General features: G+C 35.0%; 2 protein-coding genes across 2 annotated transcripts; one reads left to right on the forward strand and one right to left on the reverse strand.

The window, feature by feature from the left end:
• Window positions 1-2,023: 2,023 nt before the first annotated feature.
• Window positions 2,024-3,004, forward strand: LOC125124027 (olfactory receptor 10AG1-like). The gene has a single exon (XM_047774201.1). It carries the CDS (start codon window positions 2,024-2,026, stop codon window positions 3,002-3,004), a length of 981 nt encoding a protein of 326 aa, XP_047630157.1.
• Window positions 3,005-10,348: 7,344 nt separating this feature from the next.
• Window positions 10,349-11,362, reverse strand: LOC125124028 (olfactory receptor 1102-like). Its single transcript, XM_047774202.1, has one exon. The coding sequence runs from the start codon at window positions 11,318-11,320 to the stop codon at window positions 10,349-10,351; it is 972 nt and encodes a 323-aa protein (XP_047630158.1). The 5' UTR covers window positions 11,321-11,362.
• Window positions 11,363-17,244: the final 5,882 nt, after the last annotated feature.

Genomic DNA, 17,244 nt, shown 5'->3' on the forward strand with positions numbered 1-17,244 from the left:
AAACTGGGTGGGGATATTTAGGGATTTCCATAGTGTCCGAGAGAAAATCATAACTTGAGTAAAATATCTTAATTTTTTATAACACAGAATTGCCTCTCTCTTCACAAAATTTATCCCACAAACACAAATATGACCCTCTTCAAAGAAAATTAGCACCCCTTAAAGTTGCAAAAAGAAGTAGAACATGTCCAGATGACAACAATGAATGATCGGCTGAGAAGGGCTATTCAAATGAGTTATAGAAAATAAAATAATCTAGGTAAGAAATTAATTGATAAGGAATTTGAACATTTTCCTGCAGGTAATGTTGGACCATTATGAATAGTTTTTCTCCTAGGACATCAAAGCCTTCTGACTGTATTTGGGAATTGGAGAGCGTATGCAATCATATTCTGTGGAGAGCCTGGTGGAAAGTCTGATCTATCATGGAAGAACTGTTTGCATAAACACCAACTTAATTGCAAATAAGAACCTTCAACTAGCAATTAAATGTAAAGAGGGAAAAGAGAGAAATTCTCAGGAGGAAGAAGTGACTATTTCCTTCATAAACATACTTGCTCTTTAAAAGCAAGTGTACTTCTTGTTTAAAAATCTTACAGATCATAAACAACTTAATACTTTAAAATATTATAAATATTTATCAATAAGAAGCCATATCAGCCAAACTGAAAATGGTAAATATCTTGATATTATTTTTTAATTTCATGATAATTTTATTAATTTAATGATTAAGATTCAATAAATTATATCAAACAGCTAAACTCATGGATATGGGCCAGAAATGTATTCATTATTTAAATTAGCAGGATTTAAGGTAGATTTCTGACTTTTAGAATTAAAAAGTTAATGTGATGAAAGCATTTAAAATATACACATTTATAATTTGTCTATTGTTAATAATGATAAAGATGTTAAGTTTATTCATTTTAAGAAATAACTTATTAAGAGAACTATACTCAAAGAAGACATTGCATTCAAGTTAATTAAATATTTTACTATATTCATGATAAAGTAAATGTTGCCATTACAGGTGAAAACTTTCTATGCAAAGGAATAACCTCTTATTAGTGATTGTCCTTCTGTTGGGGATTTTATTAAGCATTTATTTCTTTCCAATTATCATCTCCTGCAAAAGAATATTTGGTTCAACTTTCGTAGCCCATGTCCTAGTATTGTTTATGGCACCCAAACAAATCAGGTCATACACAGAGAAGGTGTTGGACAGAGTATTGACTCCTTTGGTGAACTTCTTATTTACTGATCTTACTTTTTCCTAGGAACAATTAATTTTAGCTTGAAATAAAGCACTATCCCCAAATATTATTAACAATTAAAGTAGATAAAGGCCAAAAGTTGTGTTTCTTAAGCAATGCAATCTACTTTGATTCAAAAGATTAAAATAAGCATTGCTGGAAACATATGGTGTTGAAAATTTTTTAAAAATTGGCTTTTATATTCTTATAGATTTAATCATCCTTTCTCACTTATTGGAAAATACCAATTCTAACTGTAATTTCTATTTTTAATTTAATTCAGAAGCATCTATGGAGTAACATATTGAGGCAGAGCCTTGTCCTTTATTCTTTATAGATGGATCATTGCACGTAGTGTCAAGGATAGAAAAGACATCTAAATAGTCAGTGGAATATTACAATAGATGTTATAGGGTGGATATTATGTTATGGACAAGATTGGTAAAGAAAATCATGAAGTGGTTAACTAATGGTTGAACTTCAGTTTTGACAAAAAGAAATAGGTCATCTTCATACTCCCTTCTCATACCATAATTTAAATTAAAATATCTAGACATATGGATCATATTGGTATAATTAAAATGCAGATCTAACATGGAACATAATTTCAGCAACTTATTTATTGAATTGATATTTTTTTTCTGCAGATGAGTTTATAGCTCCTGGTTTCACATCAAATCTCCCAGAATCACAGAACACAAGTGTTATAAAGTAACTAAGAATTTATCACAACCAAAGCCCATGTCTTGATCCAATTATAAAAGAAGAGAATGCAGTCAAGAAATGTAAATCTACAGAGAGAAAATAATTTGAAAATTACAGAAACAAATCTTACGATAATGATGGAATTTGTTCTCTTGGGCTTTGCTGATATTCCCCAATTTCACTGGTTTCTTTTTGGGGGTTTCTTAGTCATATATTTGATTATCCTTTTGGGGAATGGCATCATTATTCTAATAACAAAAGTAGATGCCACTCTTCAGACCCCCATGTATTTTTTCCTCGGTAATTTTTCCTTCCTAGAAATCTGCTATGTGTCAGTCACTCTTCCCAGGATGCTCATGGACCTTTGGACCCAGAAAGGAACTATTTCTTTTTTAACCTGTGCTACACAAATGTGTTTTTTCCTTATGCTGGGAGTCACAGAATGTCTCCTTCTGGCTGTGATGGCCTATGACCGCTATGTGGCCATTTGTAACCCTTTACATTATCCTTTAGTCATGAACCACAAGGTCTGTGTCCAGCTGGTGGTTGCCTCCTGGATCAGTGGCTTTCCAGTCCAGATAGGACTAACATGCCAGATTTTCTCTCTCCCCTTTTGTGGTTCTAACCACATCAATCACTTCTTCTGTGATATACCCCCATTACTGAAGCTGGCGTGTGGAGACATCTTCGAGAATGAGCTGGTGGTCTATATATTTGCGGTATTATTTGTCACTCTTCCTTTTCTGCTGATTCTTGGATTCTACGTCAGAATTATCACCACCATCTTGAAGGTGCCATCAAAAACAGGACGAACCAAAGCCTTTTCCACTTGCTCTTCCCATATCATTGTGGTACTTTTATTCTATGGATCAGCCACTGTCACCTATGTAAAACCTAAATCCAATCAGTATGAAGGTATAGACAAGCTGCTTTCTCTTTTTTATACAATTTTGACCCCAACATTTAATCCAATGATATACAGTCTGCGGAATAAAGACGTTAGAAAGGCAATGAGAAAATTTCTTCTCAAATTATCAGCATTATGAGACATTTGAAATAACACAAATTATTCTTTCATGCATTTAATTTGTATATAGACTTAGTTGAAAGCTACTTTTCAGTAATGTTCTCAAATTTTCAGTAAGATAATAATGGAATTTCCTTTTAGTAGAGCCTTATGTCCTCAGAGTTATGGCAGTTGTAGTTTATTTACCTTTAAAAGTATGACATTATTTACAATGTTGTACTTTTAAAGATCAGTTTCCCCCTTCATTGTAAACTAGTGAATGGAGATGTGTAACTAAACCAGATGATGTGATATGCAGTATGGTCCTATGACTGAAATTATGCCATTTTTCTATTTTATTAATGCCTTTCTCCATACTACCATAATATTATTAAAGAAACAAAACACTTTTAGATGCAACAGAGTCATTACTAAGTGATTCCTTCACAGGAAAAAAAAAAGCCTGAATACATAAGGATATAAGTATAAGAAGTAATAATACAAATAATTTATGTGTAATACGATGTTTATAGCAGAACTATTTTTCTAAGCAAAAATGGAAAATGAATGTTCTTATTGAGAAAATTTTAATAAATATTATGTATAAATATAATAGAAAAGTTATAGTCATTAATCATGTTAATAATAAATAGTTTCTTCTTGTATCCATTTTTTTTTTGGTCATTCTTCCTAGACTGACTCTTGATTTATCTATGTGATTACCTTTGGCCAAGGGAACATTAATACACAAGAATAGCACTTCACCATTCCAACTTGTCCCTCCAACAATGGAAATATTTCCATCCCTGTGGCAAAATGTCCAGTCTAGACTCCTGACAATGAAAGAGCACATAGAAAGAGACAAAAGGTCATATACAAATGATATAAAGATGGGATCAAGTTTCAACTGATTAACAAAGGGCTACTTAGAGAGTTTTGGGATCTATTATACAGATGTCTCTCTTGTTCTCTAAACCGTATGTTATTCCTGGACTTTAAAAATTTCCCAATCTCTTTCTATTTTGAATCTGCATTTTAGTTGTTTTGGAATGCCCATACATGATAGATTTTCTAGTTGCTTTATACATGAACATTTCTTTCACAACATGAGTCTCCTCTGAAATAAAAATCTCTGTGCTAAGTAATGTACATCACATTTTGAAAGGCCATTCAGTAATCATACAAAGGCATAAATCACACACACTATTAGATATTGAAAATGAGGGTAAAAATACATGACAAAAATGTTTATAATTCCCAGCACAATAACTTATGCATCTGTTTAAAGGAAAGTGTTCATCGAGATAGACCAAAATCAGCACCAATTAAAAAAAAAGAATATTAAGAAACAATCCAGAATATATCCTCCAGCCACAATGGAATTAAATTTCAATTTCATTATTTGGTGAGGGTCAGGGAATGGTGAAAGGGGAGAGCATGAGAACATTTCTAGGTATGATAGGTATCATCTTGTCTGAGATGATGGTTTCACTGGTGTGTACACATACAAGTCACATCAAATCGTAAGCTTCAGATATGCACTTTTATTACACTTCAGTTACACATTGACAAAATGCTAAAAACACCTTTATTTAAAATTGAAACAGAAACTTCAGTAAAAGAAAACAAGAAAAAAATCTCTTCTTATCAGTGTTGATCTACCAACAATGTCAAACAAATCTTTTCACCTGTAGTAACATGATATCAAGTGGAAATTTCATATTAGAAATAAACTAAAGAAACATGAAATATGGTAAGTATAAGACTAAACATCAAATATTATATTTTTTCTTTTAATTTATTTTAGTACACATGTGTCTTTAAGGAAAACATCTTCACTTTTTTTTTTTTTTTTAGGGCCTGCACTTGTGGCATATGGAAGTTCCCAGGCTAGCGGCTGAATCAGTTACAACTGCTGGCCTTTGTCACAGCTATAGCAATGCCAGATCCAAGCTGTGTCTGTGACCTACACTCCAGCTCACAGTAACGCCAGATCCTTAACCCACTGAGCAAGGCCAGGGATATAACTCACATCCTCATGGATACTAGTAGGGTTTGTGAGTCACTGAGCCACAATAGGAACTCCCATTTTTAACATTTTAATCATATGATATCAGTTCATAATAGGTAGCTCAGGTTTATGGTAACTTGCTGGATAATGGTCGAAGTGTTCAGAGTCTACTTAGATCCCAGTGGCGGGCAGAGCTTACTGTTAAGAAGAAGAGTATTTATCCACAGAGGATGAAAGGGTCTTGCTCCAAAATCCTAAGGGCTTGAGCTATAATCACCTTTAAGGGCTTTGCGAAAGGCTTCAAATAGCATCCCTGTCTGCCGTGGACACTTTGAGTACCGTTGGGTCTACAGAAGCATATGGACCAAGTGATAGAGAAGCTTTCACAGGAGCCTGGACCTGTTGCAAAGTATTCTCTGCTCTGGGCTCCAATCAAAACTAGAAGTTTATTGGGTCCCTTGATAAATGGACCATAGGAACACCCTCAAATATGTTGCCTGCAAAATCCAGAAAGGCCTACCAGATGTTGTGCCTCTTTCTTTGCTGTAGAAGATGCCTGATGCAACAACTCAGTTTTTCATTATCTTTTTAAATTAAGGCATAGTTGATTTACACTGTTGTGCTAACTTCTGCTGTACAACAAAGTGACCCAGTCATACATTTATATAAATGTATATATTCTCAGTCGTAATTTTAGAAGAGATCCCAACACCCTAAATATCATTGGCCCTCTAGAAATTTCAGAGGTAGAAGACCCCTGAAATTTAGTTGGACTTATTTTCCATCCTTTGATAGGAAAGAAACTTTACCAATAAACTAGGGTAGTTGCTACTTCTTGCTTATTGGCGCCAATCAGCGTCATGCCATCCATATAATGGACAAGTGTTATGTTTTTTAGGATGGATAGGTGATTAAGAGCTCTGCAAACTAAATTATGACACATAGAGTCAGAGGGTGAAGGTATACTGCTGCAATTGCTTGCCTTGCTAACAGAAAACAAATAGCTTTTGGTGGGTCTCAAAGACAAGTGTGGAGAAGATAATTACCTCCAGATCAGGGTCCAGGGTATGAGATCTTTTGCTCAAGCAATGAAACCACTTCTGGTTCATCAGCTGCAAATGAAGACACCACTTGGTTAAGCTTATGATAATCACTATTGCCTTTCAACGCCTCTCTTCTGTACCAGTCAAATAGGAGAGTTAAATGGGACCATCCCTGCATCTTTTAAGTCCTTGCACTTAAAGTGGCGCTAATCTCAGCAACGCCTCTAGGACTGTACTACTCCTTTTGATATACCATGTTCCTATGCATGGTCAGTTCTCATGGCTTCTATTTTTATTTTCCCATCATAATACCCCTCACTCCACAGTTCAGGGAACCAATGTGGGGAGTCTGCCAATTGCTAAGTGTGTCTATGCCATCATGCATTCTGGAACTGGGAAAACAAGCACAAGATGGATTCAGGGACCCACTGGGCTCACTGTGAGATAGATCTGAGCTAAAACTCTAATTATCACTTGACCTCCATAAAGTTCTACTCTGACTAGAGGGCCTTCATGATATTTTGGGTCTCTACAGGAATCGATGTCAGTTCAGCATCAATATTTCCAGAAAATTGTGATTATTTCCTTTCCCCAGTGCAGGTACTCTGGAAAAAATCTTTAGGTCTCTTTGGGAAGGGTTGGGTAAATATTACAAATATAAATTTTGTGTATTTTACTAGGTGCTTCCTTAAGGAGCACTCTTCATTCAAAGGATTCTGAGTCTGTAAACTGGTTCGAGTCTGGCAATTAAGGATCCATGACTGCCTATTTTAATGACTTTAGTTAGACTTTGGTTCCTTTGATCTGAACCTTTTCTGTTTAGACAGATCAGGTAAGAATTTAATAGGTTTCCTATCTCTTTTACTTTTAAGAAAACCATGTTTAAACAGACAAGGCCATACGTCTGTGTGAATCAAACTATTCTGATTCTGCTCTCCGTTACAGTAACAAAGACCACCTTACTTTTTTTGGCTGCACCTGTGGCATGTGGAAATTCTCGGGCCAGGGATAGAACTCACATCACAGGTCTAACCAGAGCCACAGTGGTGACAACACTGGATCCTTAACATGCTGAGCCACAGGGGAACACACATGACCACCTTACTTTTGAGAGTTGGGTGCTGCCAGGTGGCTTCTGCCACTCTGGGATCCAATTCAAATCACTACGTTTAGAATTCCCAGATTAGCCACTGTGACCTTTGTAAGATCTGGCCTATGGAAAAGACCAATCATGGATATCTTCAAGAATGCGGGGGCTCCCTCCACAAATGTATGTCTCACCTTGCTAGTGAATGCAAGGGTATGTCTTTTGCATACCCTTGCTAGTGAATGCAAGGGTATGTCTTTTGCACACTCCCAGTGTGAGTGACTAGATCTTAAATGAGAAATGCACTCTAACATTCCAGCCTCCTTAAGACTTTGAGTCACTTTCCCTACATTAAACCAAGGCAGGTTCACCATTACCAATTAGCTCACCTTTGCTCCATGTTTAGCCAACTAACCAAGCAAACCTACTAGAGTTCTTTTTAACTCTGCCATCTGCAAGATGAAAGAAGAATCTTGGCTTAGAAGACCCCTAGCGATAAATTTGCTCTGATTTAACATTATATTCTTTCCACCATTGTCCCTTACCCTCAATAGCCACACACTGTTCCTCATATTACTGTCTATATAAATTAGAGAAATTAGTTCTTTGCAAGAGTAGTGTACCTCTACATGACTCATACTTCATACCTCACCTTTATGGGCTTTGTGGGACTCCTGTGTAGTTATAGGTCTAGAAGGAAAGAAGGGTGTTGGGGGTGGGTCCTGATGAGAATCAGCATTGAATTGCACAATGACTGCTTCAGAAGAGGCCGTAACACTCCCCTTGGCCAGTACAGAGTTATCTGCATTGTCTTTAGAGCTATCTGCAACAAAGTGATCAGAATGGTAACACTACATCTATTGGCCATATGGACTTATCAAAATTCAGAGGATCAATGTCCCAACTTCATCAGGGACTTCTCACATGTTCTTGTTACAGTTTTAAGTATTCCTTTTTTTTTTTTTTCCTACAATCACAGTGCCTCATTTTAATAGTAGATACTCTGTGATGATGGTGATTCTGGGTTGCGTTTTCAGAAAACTTATTTCTGCTGCTACTGGAGAAAAGGGCGAGCAATGAAACTTTGAAGACATTTATGTAGCTCTCATGTTGGGCAGTTGAAGCCATGAGATTATCCTTTCCACTCTCCAATTTGCCCAATGACTTTAGAAGCAACAAATCAATCTTGTTATATTCACTAGCCAGATTAAAAATGTGTGAAAATATCATACACTTAGCCACCCTGATCCTTGATCCTTCTATTTTATTACAAGTAACCAGTTGTAATAATTGCATAGCTCTATTGTCAGACCACACCACAGACTATCAGTGAAGACTGCTAGAATATCACTAGAAATAATCATTGGTGTCTTTAGATAATACTAGTGCTTAATCATCTTAGGCATCCAGTTCCAGAGATGCCAGAACACATTTATATAATTAATCCTTAAAAACTTGGATTCTCTAGAGCTATTCTCAGTAGCAAAGTCTGCATTAGTCAGGGTTCTCAAGAAAAGCAGAACCAACAGAACTGAGTCAAAGCTGAGTCAGAGCCAGTAGGGAAACCCATGATGATGGGTGTTGTCATTCCTAAATTTAAATATGATCTTGATAAATGCTAATGCCTAGTCTCTGTATACTGGGAAGAAATACAGAATGGGTTTAGTGACATGCTGACTGAGAAAACAAAAGCAAAGGAAATATATCCTCTCAAACAGCATGGTCATGACACCAGGAATTTGAACATGGAATCTGTGGTCTCTGAATTAAAGGCTGGGATTCATTTGCTGCAAATATGTAGATGTAAGGATGAAGCAGGGTGATTTAATCTGGAGTCAGATGCCAATGACTCCATGCAAAGTGGATTGGGAATACGTGAGCTGTGATATTGCTATGCATGAGATGGTAATTGCTTATCAGATATAATTGTCAAGTAACTTGTAATTGCACTGGAGCCTGTCCAATGTGAGATATATGGGAATGAAAGTTAACAGTTTACATTTAACGTGAAGATTACACGTGAATATTCCTCTGCACATGTTTGCATGCACACATGGAAGTGCGTGTGCCTGTGTGTGTGTGTGTGTATTTGTGTTTGTATACACATAAATCCAATACTCGCAGGCTGAATTCTTAAGCACCAATAACTCAGAATGTAACTGTATTTGGAGAGGCAATTCACTGGAAATGATGTCTTTAGGGTGGGTCTTTGGCAATGTAACTATTGATTTTGTAAGAGATTCAGGCAGTGAAATTCAGAGAACAAATGATAACTTGATGACAGAGAGTGAGGATGCCATCAAGAAATGAAGAAAAGAAGCATCAGAAGAAATCAATGCTGTCCTTACACTGACTTCAGATAGATAGATTCCAGAACAGTGAGAAAATAAATATGCTATTTATTTATTTAATTTTATTTATTTTTGTCTTTTTGCCTTTCCTTGAGCTGCTCCCTCAGGCATATGGAGGTTCCCAGGCTAGGAGGCCGAATCAGAGCTGTAGCCACCGGCCTATGCCAGAGCCACAGAAATGTGGGATCCAAGCCACGTTTGTGACCCACACCACAGCTCACAGCAACACCGGATCCTTAGCCCACCGAGCAAGCCAGGGATTGAACCCACAACCTCATGGTTCCTACTCAGATTCGTTAACCACTGCGCCACGACGGGAACTCCAAAAATTCTGTTCTTTAAACAAAAAAATTCTGTGTAAACAATCTGTCTATGGTACTTTGTTATGTCAGCCCTAGGAAACTAATGCCACCAGTATCAGAATATATACATATATATGTATACATGTGCATGTATTTGTGTATTTACATATGTATGTGTCTGTATGTGTGTGTGTATATAAAACTGCATAGGAGTTCCCACTCTAGTGCAGTGGGTTGAGGATCCCACTCAGTGGCTCAGGCCACTGCAGGGCATGGATTTGATCCCTGACCTGGAGCAACAGGTTAAAGGATCTAACATTGTCACAGCTGCTATGTAGATTGCAGCCATCACTCAGGTTTGACTTCTGGCCCAGGAACCTCCTTAAGCTTTGGGTGTGACCAAACAACAAAAAAAAGCCTGCATAGGTAGTAGGTTGGCTATGATCTTTATTTTAAAATATACAAGAAGGACAGGAAGACACTAATAAACTCAAAGAAAACAAACAATGTAATATAACTTTTTGATATGAAGACAATAAACATGTTTCAATTTCTTTCAATTTTATGTTTAATGTGAAAAATATACTTTATTAGCAAACCATTTTTTTCCCAAACACTCTTTTCACTGCCTCTTTTACATCCTTGTTCCTCAAACTATAGATGATGGGATTCAGCATGGGAATCACAATGGTATAAAACACAGACACTACCATGTCATGATCCAAGGCATAGCTGGAATTTGGTCTGACGTACATGAAAAGAACGGTACCGTGAAATATTGACACTCCAGTTAGATGAGAGCCACAGGTAGAGAAGACTTTTCTTCTCCCTTCTGCAGAATGCATCCTCAGAATGGCCGACAGAATGAAACCATAAGAGATCAGGACAATCAATATAGTGGATATCTCAATAGAGCCGGAAAAGTAGAAGACAAGAAGCTGGTTTGTGTGAGTGTCAGTGCAGGAAAGAGCAAGGAGTGGAGGGATGTCACAGAAGACATGTCTAATTTCGTTAGATGCACAGAAGGATAGGCTAAAAGTAGCCACTGTGTGTAAAGCACCATGCAAGATGCCACCGATGTAGCAGAAGATTATAAGTGGCACATAGACTCTGGGTGACATTCTAACTGAATATAAGAGGGGTTTGTAGATGGCTTCATAGCGATCATATGCCATTGCAGCCAAGATAAAGCATTCTGTGGTCCCAAAAGTGATAAAGAGAAACATCTGTGCTGCACATCCAAGATACGAAATAGTTTTATTCTCTGATAGGAAATTGACCAACATTTTAGGGGTGATAACTGAGGAATAGCAAGCGTCCAAGAATGATAAGGCACTGAGAAAATAGTACATAGGGTTGTGGAGCCGAGAATCGATGATGACCAATAAAACCAATCCCAAATTTCCTATCAGAGTGAAAAGATAGATCGCTAGAAATAGGAAAAATAGGAAAACTTGCAGCTCAAAATCATCTGTAAAGCCTATCAATATAAACAGGGTGACGTCAGTCACATTTTTCATCTGAACCCTGTGTGAATCCATATCTGATGGCAACCCTGACATTTCAGGCTTTAAGTTCTAAAGGCAGTATCCAGCGAAAATAGAGTCCACTCAATTACAAATTCATGTTTGTTTCCTAGAAGGGTATATTGAAATTCTTTGCAGTGAAGGACTAGACAGTGATCATAAAGTTGAGTCCAAGCGGATGCATTATCCTGTATAAATAAATTAAAGAAATTATTTCATTTTGTTATTGGTTAAATATGTCATGTTAAAAATTGTGTCAGTTTATGTGCATTGGATTTAATTTCTGGTATATTAATTTACTACCTTTTTTATATCACATCATCTTAAAATTCACAAAGAAAAACAAATATAGGAATTTTTAATCCAAAAATATTATAATAGAAAATACACATTTGAATGCTAATCCTAGATTTTCTACAACATGCATAAAATTTACCATTAGTAAAATGGAGTAAATACTCTTACATCATAAGGTTGTATTGAATATAATCAATGTGAAAATTATTTAACTTTAAAATGTCCCAGATCATTGGTTTTTATTTTTCAACTTGTCATATAAGAGAGTCTTTTCCAACCAAATCATTTTATGTCCTCTCTTCTGGTTATGATCTCGTTTCATTAGTATTTCTGGATGTGGTGAATGGACTTTATTGTGTAGATAAATGTACCAAGTTTTGCAAACAATACAGATTATTGTTTTATTGTTGTTTTGGTTTGGTTCTTTGTCTAATAACTTTGTTTCTTGAAACACATAAAAGTACATTGTAAATTTTTGGCCTTTGCACTTTATTTTATGGTTATACGTTGTCAATTTTTTTTTTTTTTTTGCTTTTTAGGGCTGCACCTGTGGCATATTTGAGGTTCCCAGGCTAAGGGTCAATTCGGAGCTACAGCCGTCGGCCTATACCACAGTCACAGCAACACAGGATCCAAGCCATATCTGGAACCTATACCACAGCTCATAGCAACACTGGAATCCTTAACCCATTGAGCAAGGCCAAGGATAGAACCCACAAGTCTGTGGTTACTAGTGGGATTCATTTCTGCTGCGCCACAATGGGAACTCCCTGGTTCTCAAATTTTAACTTAATAACAATTCAAAGTTTTTGTCTATAAATACACTCATTATTCCTACAAATATGGTATATTTTGAGAAATATTTCTGTCAAAGATAATTTATGGTTATTCCTTTAATGCATCATATTGCTTATGAAGTTTCTGTAATTACTATAAAATACAATTAATTGTTCCTCAGTAGGGGTGGGGTGGTTCCAGAATCCCCTCCCCCATAACCAAATGAGAGGATTTTCGACTTTCTTATATAAAATGGGCTAAGACTATGTATAACCTACATACATCCTCCCATATACATTAAATCATCTACAGATTACTTATAATGCATAATACAATGTGAATGTCATGTCAATAGTTGTAAATGCAATGAAAATGCTATGTAAATAGTTGCTGGTGCCCTGCAAATTAAAATTTTACTCTTTGGAAATATGGAAATTACTCTTTTCCCAATATTTTTGATCTACAATTGATTGAATCCAAGGAAGTGGAATTTTTGTATCCAAAGGGCAGACTGTAAATATCTCTTGATAGTAGATAATTAAACTATTTATAAAAGCTATTGTTGAAAGAAGCACATCAGTCTATAAGCTGCAATGTAGTGTTTTATTATTGCTCTGTCTCCCTATGCCTTAAGATTGTTGCTTATTCAGTGGAATATGAAGAAATAAAAGTGCATAACAATCAAAATATATTAGAGTCACCAATATCTGTATCTAAAGCCTCTATCACTGAAACAATTAAATATTGTGTCTATTGTATTTAGACCAAGATATCAGCATGGTGACTCTTTGTTTTTCCTCTGGGTGTTATAGATCAAAATTTATCTTAGTGAAAAACCTACTGTGCATAGGACTAAGTTCTATCAAATGACCTACCAAAGATTTCCTAATGTGAAACACCTATGTTTATGTTATTTTGAGACTTCCAAACATCAAACAGAGGATGAGCAAATCAGCTTAAAACCATTAGAAGGAAAAAAAATCACATATTTTTATTTTCCCAGAACATCCTGCTCAGATTCATGTAAAAATTTTTCTTAATACATAGAATAAATAGCTTTTTAAATGTGGGGTTTCCAAACTAAGAAAAAAAAGCCTCATTTAATCCTTGCAGAGATATACAGTACAACTATATAATTAAGGCAAATATTGATGTCTTTGTTAATTCAGACCACTGACCTATTACTCATTTAAACATACATATACACACAAATGCATTATAAAAACTAGTTAACTTTGAATGGTTGTATTACTAATATATCTTATAAAACAATAAATTATTAGCATTAAAATGCATTAATGTATTGTGTGAGCATTAAAAATGCATTTATATTGAGTTCTCTTGTGGTGAAGTAGGTTAAAGATCTGGTTTTGTCACTGCAGTGGCTTGGGTCACTGCTGTGGCACAGGTTTGATCCCCGGCATAGGAACTTCCACATGACTTAGGCATGGCCAGCAAATAAACAACAAAAATTTCTTTTTTTCACTCTTTCTTTCAAAAATCCATATGCTACATACAAAATATTTACTGAATAGAATCAGATACAAACCAGGACTTGGGTGATACAAAGAAACAAAGTGAAGAGAAATAAAAAATACTCAAGCAAATTTTGAAAAATGCACCAATAGGTCATCTACTAAAGGAATCCATTCAAATAAACGTGTTAATTGACCTACTTTTTTGGGAAACTTTAGCGTCAGTATGATTCTAACCTTTATGTAACCGATATGTTTGAAGAGGCACAATTGTCGAAGATAAAAAATATTGTATTTTAACTCTAAGACCTTATATTGAAATCTCAGATTTAACACTTAGTGTGACCTAGGAAAGTAGTTTTATCCTTCAAATAAGAGGATACTAAGATTCATCAAGATTTCTATGCATGTCTTGTTCAACTACATGAACATGGTCAGACTATAGAATTCTAATTTATGAGATGCATTAAATATGGTTTTTAAAGTGTTAATTATATGTGAAGGATGCTCACATATGAAATATGACTTTTTATTCCAATTTTTCTTAAGTCCAACAAAATAAATAAGGAGCCATGAAATCAAATTTTTATCAAAGATTTGACCTATGAATGGACCCCAAACCAGATCTAAGTAGCTCTTCTTTTAGTTATACTTAAGTTGTATGACACACATTACATTAAAATATCATTCTTATGTGCTTAAACCCAGTAAATCCTAATATTAAATGATATACAGCATCTAAAAATGCATCTATTTCATTACATCCTGATGTGGGACATGTCAATAACACTTAAATCTCTGTGATAATTTTGTCCATAGTAATTTTCTCATAACTCTGATATCTCTGATTTTGTAATACAAGACATTGAATGAAGATGTATTTTATTGTAAATCATGTTCAATTAGAGCAATTAAGTACTTCACTGTAAGGAACTGGAGGAATGGCCAATAAAAAATATAGAGTTAATTTACTTCATACAAAATGCTCTTGAAACAGGGACTTCCGTCAACTAATATTTAATAAAATTAGAACTAATTGTTTTTATATCTAGCTGATTTTATTGTGAGAGAAAGAGGCTAGAAAGTGGATCTCAGATCTGTAACATAATGTCATTATTCTGAAAAACTAAAATGAGTTCCTACTTTGAGCGGAACTCTAGCTCTCTGAGTCCTATTCTCAAAGAGTTGGGAACATACAGTAATAGACATGAAAACAGTATCACAAGCTTTAAGCTTGAGGAAAAGAAAGCTGTGATAACAGCAACCATAAATAATGAAAGTGGCTATAAGAAGTTATAAATTGTATATACATTACTTTATGTAATCTATATAGCTACCTGCAAACTAAATAATTCAGTATTCTTTTATAGATGACACAATTGAGGACCAGGTAGACCTATGAATTGAGTGAGCTCACATAGTAAGTTGCCAGCAGCACCAGGATTATTAAAGTACAAATTTCTCTGTTGCTATACAGTGTGCCTAGCTATTTTCCATTGACCCGTTATAGACTAATCATGACATCCCCAATTTTGGAACTGTCATCCCCTAGAAACAATACAAAATAACATGTTTATATATTTGAAAATTTTTTTTTCAAATGAAGCTTAGTAGATTAGGAAATTAACATAAAACACTCAAAACAAAAACCTTGATGTAGCTTCTGGAGTTATCAGCTAAATAGTGAAATAAATTTTAAATTCACTTAAATCCCTCCATGAGAAAAAAAAATAATCAAATGGTGTATAACCCATAGCTGGTTAATGATTTTCTTTCCATTCAGTAATTTTCCTAAAGTTTAAATACAGCCAATTATTTCTACTCCCCTTATTCTGACTGTTATCTATAATCAAGTAAGTTAATTTTCAAATTTATAGCTATTGAGCTAAATATGTAAAGTCTTTCCTGTTTCCCATACTGTGTTCCCTTAAATTTCCTCATTCAGTCTTTAATTCTGAGTTAACTAAAATAGCTATCTCATAGATAAATATTAAAACATAGAATCCAGTTTGAGATTCAAGGTTATAGCTTCTAAAATATTTTGTAAGTGATGAAAAAAACCTTTCATCTTACCTGTGGAAATGAACTACTAACTCAAAATTATACTCTTTTGGTATAAGAGTCTAATCGCTCAATATTAAGCATTTGGACTCTTATACCAGGTTCTCTGGCTCTTCCTGAAATCCTCAGGGATGCTTCAAGGACAAAACACACTAATTCTCTTCTGGGATAGAAAAGATGATTTCCTTTTTGTGTGTGACTTAAAAAAGCCTGATTCTATGTGCAATGAACTACATGGTAAAAAATTATTACATGGAATCACTTTGGCCTCTGGTATAAAATGATGTCTCAGGGGAAGGAGGAGATGCACAGAACTGGAAAAGAGATTCAATGATATAGTACACAGTCCTAGCTCTGATATTTATAGCTATGCCAATGAGTTGATAATTTACTTTTCCTGAAATCCAGTTCCCTTTTTTGGAGAATATAAGTTATTATTTTCAGAATTTTATAAGCACTTATACAATGAAATAATATGAAAGCATAACCTAGGGCAGCCTTCACTATCATTAAAGATTACTGTAGATATTTACATTTTAAAGTGCTACACTTCTAAGTGGTATGAGAGATAGATTTAAGCTTGTTGAGAATTTAATACTGGAGGTATATAAATTTATAAATAGTATGAAAATAACTGTTAAATTTTATGTAGTAAAACATTAGAATAACACAGATCTGGCAGAGATAAAGATCAAATTTTTGAGCTGTGTTGTCTTGCAGATCCCATATATGAATTATATTATTACCTGGCTTTGTACTAAAAGAAATTCTTTTAAGGATTATGAAACTTATGCAAATGTTGAGGTTCTACACCCAGAGATGCAAAGAAAGAAGAAAGAACAAAAGAAGGAAAAAAAGAAAGAGAGAGAAAGGCAATGAAAAGAAGGAAGGGAGAGAGAAAGGGAAGGAGGAAGGAAAAGAAAAAGACAGAAAGAAAGAAAGAAAGAAAGAAAGAAAGAAAGAAAGAAAGAAAGAAAGAAAGAAAGAAAGAAAGAAAGAAAGAAAGAAAGAGAGAAAGAAAGAAAGAGAGAGAAAGAGAGAGAGAGAAAGGAAGAGAAAGGAAAGGGAAAGGGAGAGAGGAAGTAAGGAAAAGAAAGAAAGAGAGAAAGGAAGGAAGGAAAGAAGGCAGGGAGGAAGGAAGGAGGAAGCATAGAAAGAAAAAAAAATACTAAATTGGAAATAATCCAAACATCTATCAACTATCAAATGCATACTGTGTATGCCCATTATCTTTACTCATTCTGAGCATGTTGTTTTGTGCTGGAATATCTGACATAGGCACAGTGTTGGGCTGACAATAAGAAACAAAATTTTCCTCAAATGTCATTCTTAGCAAATTAGTCTATCGTC

This window comes from Phacochoerus africanus, chromosome 4 (assembly GCF_016906955.1).
Source record: "Phacochoerus africanus isolate WHEZ1 chromosome 4, ROS_Pafr_v1, whole genome shotgun sequence".
In the NCBI taxonomy this organism is placed as follows: Eukaryota; Metazoa; Chordata; class Mammalia; order Artiodactyla; family Suidae; genus Phacochoerus; species Phacochoerus africanus.

Excerpts from the sequence above, each read along its gene's own strand:
- LOC125124027 (XM_047774201.1), top strand. The coding sequence starts at position 2,024 with ATGCAGTCAAGAAATGTAAATCTACAGAGAGAAAATAATTTGAAAATT.
- LOC125124028 (XM_047774202.1), bottom strand. The coding sequence starts at position 11,320 with ATGTCAGGGTTGCCATCAGATATGGATTCACACAGGGTTCAGATGAAA.